The sequence below is a fragment of the Vulpes vulpes genome, chromosome 1 (assembly GCF_048418805.1).
Source record: "Vulpes vulpes isolate BD-2025 chromosome 1, VulVul3, whole genome shotgun sequence".
Taxonomy (NCBI): domain Eukaryota; kingdom Metazoa; phylum Chordata; class Mammalia; order Carnivora; family Canidae; genus Vulpes; species Vulpes vulpes.
In genome coordinates, this window is record NC_132780.1 from 163,337,763 (window position 1) to 163,353,984 (window position 16,222).

At 31.7% G+C, this 16,222-nt stretch overlaps 1 protein-coding gene across 49 annotated transcripts in view; it reads left to right on the plus strand.

Moving 5' to 3' along the window:
• The window catches only part of RIMS1 (regulating synaptic membrane exocytosis 1), a 471,964-nt gene that overhangs the window by 316,357 nt on the left and 139,385 nt on the right, over positions 1-16,222 (plus strand). For 24 of the 49 annotated variants that reach the window (XM_072735185.1, XM_072735168.1, XM_072735249.1 and 21 more), the window contains 9 exons: positions 1,343-1,389; positions 3,987-4,099; positions 6,010-6,140; positions 6,922-7,093; positions 7,221-7,374; positions 8,428-8,499; positions 12,931-13,087; positions 13,816-13,941; positions 15,557-15,619. In XM_072735185.1, the coding sequence (XP_072591286.1) occupies positions 1,343-1,389; positions 3,987-4,099; positions 6,010-6,140; positions 6,922-7,093; positions 7,221-7,374; positions 8,428-8,499; positions 12,931-13,087; positions 13,816-13,941; positions 15,557-15,619 (1,035 nt within the window). The remainder of the gene's footprint in view (positions 1-1,342; positions 1,390-3,986; positions 4,100-6,009; positions 6,141-6,921; positions 7,094-7,220; positions 7,375-8,427; positions 8,500-12,930; positions 13,088-13,815; positions 13,942-15,556; positions 15,620-16,222) is intronic. The other 25 variants (XM_072735170.1, XM_025991145.2, XM_072735209.1 and 22 more) reach the window with 4 other exon arrangements.

Sequence of the window (16,222 nt, forward strand, 5' to 3'; positions counted from 1 at the left end):
CACTGAGCCACCCAGGCATCCTTGCTTCTAGATTTTTTTTAAAAAATTATTTTTATTTGCCTAGATAAATTTAGAAGAAGGTAATGGGAGATAAATAGTTGGTTTCTTGTGGTTAGGTATTACATATTAAGCTCCTGATTATAATATGAAATACTTATTTTATACAAATCAGTAGTTATACAGAAATATACAAGAAAATATATTTATAAAATATACAATACAGATTGTATTATCTTTGTAAGAAGTATAATATAGGTGGTTTTGCACTTTGCACAAAAAAGTAAAAATGAAGAATCGGAAAATAGAGAAAACTGCTTTTGGTTCTGTTCCCCACCAAAAGTGCAAAGAAAAATCAAAGTGACGTTAGGTCACAGCTAAGTGGTTAGAAATTCTTAAATAATATTCCAATGTTATTCTAATAATTCTCTTGCTCCTAGCTAACTCCAGTCTGCTTTAATATGTCATGTTAATACTTGCATATTGTTAATCTCCTTAAATTGATACAAACTATCTTTCAAAAACCAGAAGTAAAGTAGTTCTATGCAGTACATTTCCCAAACCAAACTGGTCCAGGGTTAAGGTCACAGTGGATAATGGATTAAGCTGAGGTTATAAACATTTATTCAGAGTAATTTGTGAGTGTGACAGGAATGGGTGTTCTCACAAGTCACTTTCTAATCATACAGTAAATGGCCATATATTTAGCTAACTTCAGTATAGAGATATAAATCTCTATATAGGGTTATATATGTGTATATAAATTATATATTCACATATATAAAATATTTTAGCTTTTTTGTTGCAAGCTTGAACCATTTTTAATTTCTAAAGCAATTCATCCTTTTCATTTTATTAACTTTGCCCATGATATTCACCATATTATTTTATCAAGAAATGTTTTCATCCCTTTCATTCAGTAAACTCTTTCAGATGTGTTTGTAAAGCATATTACTGATTTGTAAAATATGTGTCATTTTGATTTTCTCAAATTGAAATAAAATATTATCTTTAACATTTTTTATTTCCAAAACCTGCTGTTTTGGTAGTAAAAATATTGTGGCAATTTTAGCCACAATATTAGTCTGATTGTTGTCATGTTGAAGTGTTTTGCTGTTAAATATATAAAAAGTTATTTTTACTGCAATTTGTGTGTGTGTGTGTGTGTGTGTGATGTTTGACATTCATGCACATTAGTAATTCCCTTGATAGTAACTCCTGTCCATTTCCACACCTGTAAAGACCCAAAAGGATTCTTCACACCACTGAAATAAAATGTGGTTGTGATAGCCTCAGGCAGGGTAATTTATCTAATGGGATTTTCACCATCCCCTATTTCTTTTAGTGACATTCCACGGATTCCTGAGAGCTCCCATCCTCCACTGGAGTCCAGTGAGTAGAAGTTTTATTTGTTACTTTAATATGTACTGAATGAAATTGAAGAATAAAGATTTAGCACTTATTTTAGTTATTGGATATAAATGAATTGGTATTACTATACTAAGTTATCTCCAATGGTATCAGAAGTTGGCAACTATGACAATCACTGGAAACCCAAAGTTCTATTTTAAGATTTTTCTTTTCCTACTCTTTCTTTTCTTTTCTTTTCTTTTTTTTTTCTTTCTTGTTTTTTTTTTTTTTTTTTTTTTTTTTTTTTTTGATGGGTATACAAAAACCTTAACTGGCAGTACCTTCTGCATCATAACAGTCAGGACTCTTACAGAGCTCAATTAATATACCAATATTAGTTTTGTTTGCTATACATAAAAATCAACTGTGATACTGGATTATTCAGTCTGATACAATCAATTAGCTCAGTCTCATAAGCTAACTTCCAGTGAAGGAAACAAGCATGTTAGATAACTTAAAAAGAGCATAACATGATAAGCACTGGGTACTCTATGTAGGTGACTTCTACTCCAGAAACCAACATTGCACTGTATATTAACTACCTAAATTTAAATTAAAGTAATAGTAATAAATTTTTTTTAAATAAAATAGAAACAATTTAAAAAAAACTAAAACAACCTATAACAGTGTCAGATATGATTGTGGAAATGAGTGGGTGGAGTAGAAGTGAAGTCAGTGGAGTAGAGGTGAAGTTCAACAGAGGGGGGTCAGGGGACAGTGAGGCTCAATGGTTGAATTATATACATGGCCGTTAAAGACACTCCAGGTAATAGAAAATGATAATGTATGCCTTGGAGTCTAGACAGTAATGAGATTTTCAGTGAGAATGTGGAAGTAATGAAGTGATGTGGATATTTACTCTGCAACAGATTGGCATTAAATTCATAATACCTTGGGCTTGATGATCAAGTGTTATTATGTAACCCATTTTATGGAAATACAGATACAAAGTGATTTAAGAGGAAAACATGTGATCGTGGCTATAAGGAGGTAGAAAAATGTGGGTGGGATAGAAAAGGAATGGAAAATTAGCTTAGTATATCAAATGCATTCCTGCTAGAGATGAATCCATATTTGGTTTTGAGCTTTCTGATAATCAACACATAGAGGAAAATTGGACCAATTGCCTCATTTATAGTTAACAGTATTTAAAAATAAACTTCTGTATTAAAAACAAACTGATTATTAGAAGCAACAGTGTTCCTGTATTAAGACCTAGGGGAAAAAATTATCTTAAGGATACCTGATAAAAGAAACATAGTTACAAAGAATTTTATAAAAATCTTTTTTGAAGTCTTTGGAGGGCACAGAGTGATGCTATGTGGCTTAACTTAGACTTAATTTGTTTGTATAAAAAAAAATGTGTGGATGACACACCCTCAGGCAATGCTCCATAAGTGTTTTATCAATAAAGCTAAATTTCAAATGGCTGTGGGTTCAAGATACTTGCCAGGATAATAGCATTCTATAAACATTCTTTACCATGGATTGTGTCAGGGTATATTTTAACAGTGATCTGAGAAGAGAAAACTCTTACTTTAAAAAGAGGAGAGAAAAGCCACACTGAGTGGCTAAGTGGACTGCCAGCCTCCTCTACATGAAGGTGAAATGGGTCACTTGTGAATCACTGGAGAAAGCATTCTCAGACATTCAGGAGGTTCATTCTTAAGATCAAAACTGAGATAGACGGGCGGGGGTGCCAGGGTGGCTCAGTAGGTTGAACGTCTGACTCTCGGTTTTGGTTTCGGCTCAGGTCATGATCTCAGGGTCATGAGATCAAGTGTGAATTGCTGAAAATTTTCTCCCTCTCCTTTTCCTTCTGCCCCTCCCCCACCCTGTGTGCACGCACACTCTCTCAAAATAAATAAATAAATATTTAAAAAAATAAACAAATTGAAATAGATGGTAAATCATATTTAAAAAAGCAATGAGTTCTAGGCTTAGATGCGGCTCATAAATTATATGTTTATTCATTTTAATTTCAGCAAGGATATTCATAATGGATTATTCTTTAGCCAAGATAATTAAAATAACAGACACCATCTTTTTTTTTTTGATATTTTATTTATTTATTCATGAGAGACAGAGAGGGGCAGAAACATAGGGAGAGGGAAAAGCAGGCTCCCTGCCAGAAGCTTGATGTGGGACTCAATCCCAGACCCCAGTATCATGCCCTGAGCCTAAAACAGATGCTCAACCACTGAGCCACCCATTCATCCCCAGGCACCATATTTTTTATCACTAAAGCATGAAGTCTTTATACCTATATGTGACGTTATGCCAGAACCTAAACTGTACAGATCCCCCCTCCGAAATATAGAAAGACAATATAAATTGGAGCGAATAAGTACAATATTTAATTATATCATTTCAGATACCTTTAAAATAGGAAATTAACCATAGAAAACAATATGATCACTTTCTGTAACTATCCAATTGAAAGTAGATTCTACTCTTACTGATGGTATTGAAATATGGTTTTATACAAATAATAGGTGCATTTAACATTTCATAAAAATATTTATTATCACACATGTAAATGTGTTACTAAAAATTACTTATATTTTTTCTCATTTTAGGTTCAAGTTCCTTTGAGTCTCAGAAGATGGAAAGGCCTTCCATTTCTGTTATTTCTCCAACAAGTCCTGGAGCTCTAAAAGATGCCCCACAAGTCTTGCCAGGACAACTTTCTGTGTGTATTTTTCATACATGTTGGAAACGATTAGTCTTTTCTCATTGTTCTGAGTCTGTCCTTAAAAAAATGAAGGACATTTATCTCTCAATGTCCCCCAAAATTTGAAGTCTGTCCTCCAAATATATATCATATATTTAACACCATAATCTATTTCACAATTTGCATATATTTATTAAATTATTAGATTAGTCTCTGTTCATATATTTATTTTGAAATATTTATTTAGTACCTCTAATGTACCCAAATGTTATAAACATTCAATGATAAATGACAATGTAAGTAAATAAAATGTCCATTATGTTTTGTGTGCTATAAAAGTTTCTAAGGGAAGTATTTGATTAGACATAAAAACTCAGAAGGTCATGGCTCCACCTACTTAATAACCTTATGAACCTGGAGCCTGAAAAAAATTTTTTTTTAATACTCTTTTTAACTTGTTGAGTCATTGGATGAAACGCTTCATTTCTGATATCACTCTGGAAAAGCTACAGTTTTTCTTTCCGTTGCTTTATATATGATGTGGGGAAAGCCAAAGAAAAGAAACTATGGCGAACTATTATGAAATGCCACATCTATGTAGATTATGGTAGAATAGAGGACATTTATATTTGTAACTAAAAGAAAACTTGCTTCAAAACTGTCCTGTAAATAGTTTACTTTTTCTTCTTTGGTAGTATGTGGATTTCTGTAGTCTGTTTCTGCTGCTCTACTCTTGGCATTTAGTTAAACAAAGAAGGTAACTGTAAGCTTACTGTTATTTTTAAAACCATTCTTGGTTTTAACTTCTATTTTTAGTAAATTGAATATCTTTGTATAGTCCTTTCTGTTTATTTTATCTGCCCTGCCATTTGTGTGTGTGTGTATGTGTGTGTGTGTGTGTTTGTGTGATAGAGAGAGAATCTCTCATATACTCCACCAATATTTTAGGAGGGATAAAAATCTGTTTTGGTTTTATGAAAAACACATCTCTGTTATTAACAGAGAACAGAGATATGGATTCATATGGATTCAGGTTTGAACTTTTACTCTGCCCTGCACTATGAAAGACCAATCCTATGTTAAATTACGTTACTTTCTATAATGACTTTGGAATATGTTCCAATATATTCCCATTAGACAACTTCACTCATAGTTTTTACTCAGCCATAAAACCAAAGTTAACTTCTAGATTAAAAAAAAAAGTCATGTTAACATTATTCACTGCCAGCACAAATACTATAATGACCACTAACATTCTGGTTTTTAGGAGTTTGATGGTATTTCAGTCTGCCATTGTCCCATTTTTTTTTTAATTCGAACTATGAAATCTTAGTAGAAATGTCATTATTTGGTCTTCACTTAGTTGAAGATATGTAATGCATCTTTCCTACCTTTCTTGTTCTGTTCCCTTTCTCTCATGAAAATTAACTTGTAATAGGTTAATTATAAAAATTAAATGAGAAAAAAAAAACGGAAAACAACAGTATCTGGTGTTAAGGAGGCTCACAGTAAATGTTTCCTCCTCTTTACCAAATCACTTCTGTAAACTGCCTATTCATTAAACTTCATTTCAACACATATGGTAATATAAAATACATTTAGCCACACTAAAATCATTAAGTCATTTATAAATACCAAACACTGGCACTTAGCACTTAAAGATAAGGATAATTATTTTAATATTCTTCCCTTACCAGTTTTATTTTCATAACATGGTATAACACTATAGGCTTGCCCATCATTAAGTCAAACACATAAATAGAAAATTTTGTCAAGTTATAAATGGTTATGCTTTCAAGTTGGTATTCTTTTCAGAAATAATATAATTGTTATTTAAAAGTTCTTCAAAAATAGGTTTAGTATGTTTTTTTGCAGAATTATAATACCTCATGACTTTTACAAATAATTCCTTTCTTCATTGATCTTAGGTGAAGCTGTGGTATGATAAAGTGGGACACCAGCTGATTGTAAATGTTCTGCAAGCAACAGATTTACCTACTAGAGTAGATGGGCGTCCCAGGAATCCCTACGTGAAAATGTATTTTCTTCCAGATAGAAGGTAGTGAATAATTTTAGAAAAAATATGCAAAAATTATTACTAATAGAAAAGGTACGATATCATCTCCTGGGATATAGTTTTGTTTTTTTAAAGCCATATTAAGGGGCCGCCTGGGTGGCTCAGCAGTTTAACACTGCCTTTAGCCCAGGGCCAGATCCTGAAGACCCAGGATCTAGTCCCACGTCGGGCTCCCTGCATTGGAGCCTGCTTCTCCCTCTACCTGTGTCTGTGTCTCTGCCTCTCTCTCTCTCTCTCTCTCTCTCCCTGGCTCTCATGAATAAATAAAATCTTAAAAAAATAAAAAATAAAGCCTTATTAAGGTAAAACTGGTATACCAGAAATTGCATGTAATTAATGTGTACATTTTGATGAGTTTGAACATATGCATACACCTGTAATATAGTTTTAAAATATAATAAAATATTCTCTATGAGAGAATAACTATGTTCTCCCTAAAAAAAAACCCTCAAGCTTTGTATTTTTAAAAAAATAATGTACCAATTTAAAATTTCTTCATTACCTTGTTTATACATCACTTAGACATGAATAACTATACATCACTTAGAATATACCTTTCTGTATATGCCTGTTATAACTATTGCTATCATTGTAGTTAAAATTAGAGTAGTGTTAAACCCTACAGTCTTTTTAGGCTTTTATATTAAAAATTTTGAGTTAAAAAGAATAAAAAATCCCAGTAGCAGTATTACATGTCACTACAGTAGGTGGCAGCAGATTCTTCATTTTGCTTTTTCATTTACAAAACATTCTTATTTTTCAGTGATAAAAGCAAAAGGAGGACCAAAACAGTAAAGAAAGTCCTAGAACCAAAATGGAATCAAACATTTGTCTATTCACATGTACATCGTAGAGATTTTAGAGAACGGATGTTAGAAATAACTGTGTGGGATCAACCAAGAGTACAAGAAGAAGAGAGTGAATTTCTTGGAGAGGTGACGTATATTGTAAAGATTCAAGCCAAATGCTTATTGAAGTTTCTGTGATATGTATTAATTGTGATTGATTTTATATTCTGTTTTGGGCAAGACCCTTGATTTAATTTAAGAACTGCCCTTTCAGATCCTCATAGAATTGGAGACAGCACTTTTAGATGATGAACCACATTGGTATAAACTTCAGACACATGATGAATCCTCACTACCTCTGCCTCAGCCATCACCATTCATGCCAAGGCGACACATTCATGGAGAAAGCTCTAGCAAAAAACTACAAAGTAGGTTAAAGTTATTTTTAGTTACCAGAATTAGTTATGTTGTATTGATCAAATTAGAGATTGACATTCAAGATATTTTTTAAATGTTTATTAGAGATCAAAATGTTGGAAAATGATTTGTCTATATAAAGTGACTTGGCAAAACTATTTTCTACATTTCTCTAATGAAAGGTATGTGATTCCAGAGGCTCCAGTTAAAAAACTCTGAATTATCATTCTTTGCTCAGTACTGATTGAATTGATTGGTTGATTAATTGATGGGTTGCCATATATATAAGATTCTTGATAACTTTATAGTTCCTCAGTATTTTTAGTATTATTATTAATAAGAGACTTTTTAAAAACCTATTGTAAAGTATGTTTGTTGTTACTTATCTGGTGATTGAGTAAAACAGTGTCCTTTTCTGCCTATGTCCATTAAATTTTGAGTTATGACTAATCAACTGAAACTTAGAAGCTTCATTTTGGTAATCTAGAACCAACTTGTTTTTCTCTTATAATTGAATATTTCATGTTAGTGCCTCTCTGATCAGAGAATCATGTTCTCAGAGTTAATGTTTAATGCAGTATAATGACTAATTTTGAAAGATAAGCATAAATATTTTATAAAGGCCATGATGTCCTTTTAAACATATGAGCTCAGTAGAGCTCCAGCCAAGAAAGTCTTTCAGCCTTCCCACTCAGCCCCATACTCCCACCCTTCCTCTTGGTGGAGGAGGGCACCTAATTGGGTAGAAAATAATGTATATACTTTGCTACAGACTTTTAGCATAATATATGAATTAAAGAATAATTTGAAAAGTCAAAATCTTATTATATAAAATCTCCTTCATTCTATGTCTTAAGTGACTAAAAGGAGATACTGAGAAAATGTTATCTTTGGAGAAAAAACAGGTTTTAAAAAATCGTCTCAGCATTAACTTTGTGTTATTCTTGTTCAAAAGTATTTAGTAGTAACGTAATTAGCTTTTTTTAAAAAAAATTTTGACCATGTCCTTTACATTTCATAAACCAAAAAACACAGAGGTATCTGTTTGCCTTACTGTTGTGCAGGATCTCAGCGAATCAGTGATAGTGACATCTCAGATTATGAGGTTGATGATGGTATTGGAGTAGTTCCTCCAGGTGCGTGGGTGAAGAGCATGGCTCTGCTTCACTGTGCTTCTTATGCTTGTTTTCACTGTCAATTTCCAGACTTATTTGGGATACTGAACTGGAGATTTATAGGACAGAGAAATCAGTATTATATTATTCCATGGTGACTTGTGTTCCAAATTATTAAGAAAGTTTGAATGGGCTAGTAACTATATATTAACTGTCCCACTTACTTAATTTACTCAGGTTCTATCTTAGAAGCTAAGATGGCTAGCTAGGTTGAAATCATTATTTCATAATGCTCTGAGCATAAGTAAAAATACAAATTTCGTTTTGAAAGAATATGTTAATTTTCTCAAAAATTCCATTCTCCTATGTTTTATATTGTATGCCTATGATTTTTCCTTCCTCCATTTCTCAAAATAATGTAGCCTTCCATGGAATATACTGAGAAAGATGCATGGCAGGGTTTAAAATTGCATGTGGCATGGCTTAAATTTTAATGCTTTTGTGATGTGTTTATCACTTATTATACCTAGAATGTGTATGTATGTATTAAAATAAGGAAATGCTTTAGAAAGATTCAATATTCATTTAAGTCAACATCTTTTTGTCACTGTAAAAGTTAGTAAAATTTTTGTGGCATTATGTGATTCAAATCTATGTTTTTCACCTGACTCTTGTCAGAAAGTGAGTAAAACTAAGTTGTAAAGGCTTATTTTCCTGTGCTATTTTCTTGACTTACTAATAAAAAGTAAGGAAATGTCAAATAACAAGTAAAGAGAATATCTTAGAATGCATAATTATGAATTATTAAAGGCATTTCTTTAGGACAGTAATGACATATGACCCCTTAATTCATGTAATTTCTCAGATGGAGATGCACTTAACTTGAAGGCAGTGATTTTGGTAAAGTCAATGGACAGATTTCACACTAGTGACTTAATTCACAGTTTGAGGAGATACATAAAACTTCTTTAAAACTAGGAGAAACTGTGGAGAGTTCTCTAAAATTAGAATTCATTTGCTTCTTATAATTCAGAGAAAATATAGTATTTAATCACTGTATGAAATTAGCAAATATTCTTAAGAGCAATAAACCTGATGCTGTGCACATCTATATTCTTAGATAATACTCTCTGACATCAGACTATAAGAGTTTTGAAAAATTTGAAATATGAAATATAAAATTTCATATTTTCTGTTTTATTTTTAAAAGTATCATAATAGACACATTCTCCTCAGAAACTTGAACATGACAGTCAATAGAATATTCATTTTTTACAAAATTGATAGTGGAAAAGTGTATATTAAATCCACTGATTCCTATTTAAATTCCTATTCAGATGATTCCTGGTAGATGAGTAATGAAGCCTTTTTAACAAGAATCTTAGCTATTAATCAGCCTTAAAATGGTCATTACCAACTCATCTAAACAGAATTTACTTCTGTGTATAGTTCTCATGTTTCATTCACCTGAAATTTCATATTTTTATATTATGAGGCAGGATAACAAACAGATGAAAGAATAAATGGCCAATTGAATAATTACTAAATTACTAAAGTCGTTTCTTCTCCTTTCCCTGAGAGATCACAGAAAGCAGCCAAAATGGGAGTTACGAACCCACTATAGTAGGAATGAAAACTAAAAACTCACTAAAAAATACTGAGTTTTAAAAATATTTATATTCTGCACTGAAATTTACCAAATCATGATTTTATAAACATATATAATCTCTTTTATAATATAGAAGCAATGCCTAAGTTGTCATTTCAAATAATACTCATTTTTATTCAGCATTTAAAAGATAATGAGGCAGGACTTTTAATAGAATGTGACAAATAAATAATCAATACTATTTTATATTCTAGAGGTCTCTTCATAAATAAAAAAGGGAGATAATGCAATTAATTTATATATTTAGGTATACTCTTAATTGATCCAAAATGGATATATGCTAAATTCTAAAGATACATTGGTGTGGACAACAAAATATAGCAAGTTACACAGTAATATACAATACGTTAAAAAAAAAAGGAGGAAAGATGAGTCATTGGTAAAATAAGGGCAAGCAGCAAAAATAAAATGAAGGGATAAATTAATAAACAAGCAGGTAGATAAATTTGCACATGCTTTTAGAGATCAATTATGAATTTGTTACTATGTTTCCCAATATTCAGTATGAAGAAAGATTTATTTAGATGTAGATATTAGTTCTACATTTGATTAGTATACTCTGAAATTTCTGGTTTTTTGTTTTCTGAAGACGTTCAAAAGCTTTATTTAGATGTCTTACCCCAGCTGAATCTTTATTAAACTTTCTAAGACTTTTGCTTTTCTAGGACCACAGAGTTCTCATGTTTGATGTACTTACCTTTCTCCCCTTAGGGAATGTTTTGAAAGTAGCTGAGACTTTCAAAGCTACATTTTATTAACTTTATCATAGCTTTGTTGTTATTTAAAATAAATAATTTTAGCCACTTAAGAAGAATAAAAATAAGCATATGGAGAATGCTCTTATATGGGCAAGACATGTGGTAGCCTCAATTTTTCTGACCATTACTACAAATTCAGAAAGTGAAAATACAAATAAACCCTCTTTGAGTTAACTAAAACATTAAAATGAGCATAAAGTAGCAGTTTCCTCCCACCTTTTTCTGAAGATAGAATATGTGTTATCAGCAACAAATTAAACATAATACAAAGAAAACCAAATTATTTTGAAAAGCATCAAAAAACTATGAATACAAATTAGGATAGGATAAAAAAGGATATTACTTTCTATGTAAATACAAAGAACCCATGAAAAAAATAATTTATACCCTTCTAACAGTAAGATGTCAAAGTTCTCTAAGTTATTTCATAATAATTAATTATATCAAATTATAATGTGATTTATATTGTTTATTATATACATATATTTCAAATATGAAAGTGTTATTTATATATCTTAAATATTCTTTGAAATTTTGAAATGGTGCTCCAATTCAATCTTGACCTTCCATAATTCTTGTATAACTGATACAAAATGTTATCAAGTAATAACAAATGGTAATTTGAAATGTTTAAGTAATTCAGACCTTGGGTTATCTTTAAAAATAATCACCATTTTTTATAATGAGCTGTGACATAAATTCACTACGCGTAAATTTACGTGGTTTATTTCTAAACTTAACAATGACAGAGAAACTTTCCTATGTGAAACTCAAAACTTTAATTACTATGATTTTTGTCACAAAATGAAATATATGAAATTATAAATTATAACATTTATTGTTATATTATTTGGTCATTATACTGAAGTTTTTAGAATGACAATGTTGGGCATCTTTGATCTCAGTATTGTTAAATTGCACTTAATGAAATGTTTAAAGGCCTTTCTTATTCATTAAGCTTAGTTAAAAGATCATACAATCACAACAAATAAATTGTTGAAGAAATTTAGTCTCCCTAATGATGATGTTTCATTGGCATATTTTAAAATAATGTAGAAATTATCAAGTAAATAAATGAAGAACAGTTCAGGATGCTCAGTTAAATTTAATGTTTCATGTACATGTATGTAGTTGTAAATATATTATTTTCCTTGGGCCACAGAATTTTTTATTTTCCTTTCAATGGCAAACAATGACCATCAGGGAAAAAAGAAACTGTTACTTGGATTCGAGGTTGGATTACTGTTTTATCTTAACTAAGAGATGATATAAACCTTTTTGTTTCAAGGGAGAATTAATTTTACAATGTACTTTTAATTGCAATTTTATTAACTATATTAACTAAGTTATGTTATCAGCACATTTGAGGAATAGTTTCAGATGTCTGACGTAGATCTGATGATTGTTTCTATAGGAGGTTTAATTTTCTCTGCATTATTGCCATAATCATCTCCATCCCTACGCTATTTTCATTTCAAAATTTTGGTATTATATACAGTTTGCAAAATTCAGTGAATATTTGTAATAGTGAAGATTTAGTACTCTTCTTTGTTAACTAAAATTGATATGATAACATTTTCATTTTCTTAATTGCAAAGCCATATGAAATCCAATTAAAATAGTTGATCCTTTGAAAGAAAAGTTCAAATAACATTTAAAGAGATACCACATTTCTAAGCATTGATTTATCTATTAATGAGACAACACTGTCAATGAAAAAAATCACTAACTCATTCATTTTTAAATTTAAATAGTATCCCAGCTCACCATAACATCTGAGGCATCAGTTGTCATACTCATATTCAGTATTTCCATGGGTACCTTTGAACGAATCTGTAGCTTGTTTTTATGCATGTATATGTTACACTCTGTGTACGTATACTTAATAGTTTTGAGGAGAAAAGCTAATTGCATGGCATTTATTGTAGTAGGTCAGTGGCTGCTTTAGATATAATCTGATATTTCCACATTAATGTTTGCATTATAGAAGAGTACTGACTGATTTTTTGTGTGTACTCTTGCCAGTAGGTTATAGGTCTAGTGCTAGAGAAAGTAAATCTACAACATTAACTGTGCCAGAACAGCAAAGAACAACTCATCACCGCTCACGTTCAGTATCTCCTCACCGCGGCGATGATCAGGGAAGGCCGCGTTCACGTTTACCAAATGTGCCATTACAGAGGTAGGCTTTGAAATGGGCTTAAAGTCTCTGTCAGTAATTTTTAATTTTAATACAATGTAAGCTGCTACAAGACTGTTACATGAAATAATGGTTTGGGCAGTCAAGTTCTTTTTTCAGAATCATTTGTAGCAAAATGTCTTTTTATGCATTACTCAACCTATATCACATTCTGTTCTTGAATCTCAAGAAATTTTTTCCAGGGATTTGAAAAAGTTTATGTCCCAAGCATAGTTTTTGAATGACTATCTTGTATTCCGTTGGCTAGTTTTCTCTCCTTTTAGGAAAAACTGTATAATAATGAATAACTTGTGGAGAGAAATGGCAAAGAGGAAAAGGTTAAGAGGCAGAATGTATTTTTAAGAAATTTAGAATTTAGAATTGTCTCTTTGAAGCACTTTAAGTGCTCAAAAAAAGTATATAAAACATAAGTAATGTAGTGCTCTAATCCTGAAATATACTTCTGAAATTATAATTACTTATGCAGATGAAAATTGTGGTCCTTTTTTGACAGAGATGCAAAAGAAGATTGGAGAAATGCAGCACAGGGAAATCACTCATAGGGAATTAATACCTTTAGCTCATTGATAAAATATGTATTTGGTTACGATGCCAGAACTTTTCAAGCCATGCCTGTATTTTGCCAGTTACTGACAGATCTTCCCCATTAGTTTGCCAGCTTTGGGAAGATTATACACTTTGATCCATATGTATTTTTGTAATCATTTTAGGAGTTTAGATGAAATTCATCCAACAAGAAGGTCACGTTCTCCAACTAGACACCATGATGCCTCCCGAAGTCCAGTTGATCACAGATCCAGAGATGTGGATAGTCAGTATTTATCAGAACAAGACAGGTATTTGTTCAAATTATGATCTCAACATTTTAACTTTTTATTTGCTCCTTTTTAATATATGATAGATATCTTGGCAGAGTACATCAGAAAGTAAAAGTACTTAATTGCTCAAAAGTGAACTCTCAAGGAACAGCTGTGAGGATATTCTAATAGAAATGCGACTCTAGGAAATATTTGGCTAACATTATATTGTCATAATGTGTGCATTTTTTAATAAATAGAAATTTATGTTTAGCCAGTTTAAAATGCATAGCTTATTGTTTCTAAATTATAGAAGGAAGCCTACAGAAGCAATTTTCAAATATTTTATATTTTGTGGGTTGCAGTCTTTGGGATGTTATTGATGTGATTACAAAATTGTATTTATGCTATTAAACAATTGTGTAATTATAAAATTATGTTTTTTATGTTATTAAACAAATTTGGATACAGGTCATCTGAAAGACAATTGATGTTGCAGAGTTTCTGTGAGAAACTTTAATAATAATATTTTTATATACCTAATTTTCATAAAATGTATTTCTATAAAATGTCTATAAAGTATAAAATATTGAGATGGATTTTTTTTCATATGAACAAGTACTTCCTGGACACAATTACTAAAAATCTACATTACAGCTCTGTTGTTCTACATGCCCATTAAGACTTTGTTCTCAGACTAACCACATACTTGTATATGCCAGATCACAAGCTCAGGATCTGATTTAAGGTTTTAGAATACCCACCTTGCTGGATATCCTCTTCTGGATTTTTTAAAGTGGGAAAAACTTTCAGGAAGGAGTAGGGAAATGTTAGTGGTGCTTAATGATTGATTTTTTTTTTGCTGTATAGTCGAGAACACAGAACTCAGTAGAACTTCTTAATCCTTTATTGTCATCCTACTGTGGGAAGTGGTGTCATGACCTTCAAGAGTGGAGTCATACTGGGTACTGAGATAAGAACTGCTTTGAGGAATAGGATTGCACACTGCTCAGCCTGAGTTGAGTTGAGTGAGGGCCACTTTGTCAACCTTCATTGGGGCCACTGTGAATTTAGGTGAGGATGGAAAAAGAGGGCTTCTTGACCAGGGCATTTAATAAAGTGAAATTCGTTTGAGTGTAGAAAAAGTACCAGTTTTAAAATAAAACAATTCTAATTGAGTATATTCATGATTGGCTAAGAAGTAACATATATGATATTGCATTTTTAGTGACTGTAAGAGCCAAGAGGACACATGCTTAGGATTCTCATTAGCATCAGAATGGCCAGATGTATAGGCCTTTCAGAAGTTTTTAAAATACCCAACTATCAGGAATTAGAAATAGATTTCTGCGTCTTATTTGGGGAAGGTTCAGTTTAGATTTGTTTTGTTTGAATATTCTGTAAAGTCACTTGGAAATACGATAGCAAATCATCAACAGCTAGGACTTTGACCATGATGTTTGTACTTTATTGTTTAAATTTTTTAAAATACTGTCATGTTTATTTTTGTTTAACCTCTCGAGCAAATATGCTAGTGCAGACAATCTGGTTTCTTCCCTTTTCACGTTTTCATCGGCATACCATTGACATATTCCATGTCACTTAATGCCTCATGATTTATCTGTTTCATCCACCACCCATCCTGTCTGTGCAGTGAGCTTCTTATGCTGCCCAGAGCAAAACGAGGACGAAGTGCAGAATGCCTACATACAACCAGGTAAATACAGGGATTTGGTAATGGTAACTGTGTGTGATGACTCTCTTTCCATTCTACTATTCTTTCTTCTTGCACATAATGGTATTATTACAAATATGTAAAATTAATTTCCCAAGTATTCAAAATTTGTTTTGTTTTTTTGGAGGCTGTGGAAAGGTTCCAAATATATTTTAATTCTAATCCAGACAGACTGCTTTTCTATTTGTATATTCAAACTCCAGAGACTGATGTGCCTCTGTGGAACTCTTTACACATTCCTAAAACTGAGGAACCGATTTCCACAATTACAATTCAAAATGCTCACTATGAGCAGCCCCACCAAGGCCCCTGGCAGCACACACACATACCTGTCTAGTCACAGGAGGTCTGATCTGTGCATGGCAGTGTTATTGTTTTCATATTATGTTTGTTTTAGCCTTTTTAATTTGCTTTTGGAACCTACTATTATTTATATTATTTGCTTTTAATAAAATCTTAATAATGGTCATTTTTTATTGGCTGAGCATCAGCTTCCTTCATGATAAAGAATGAGAATATTTGACCTTAACTTCTAAACCCTCCCTCCCTCATCCCCTCACCATTCAGAATGGTTATAATACAAAG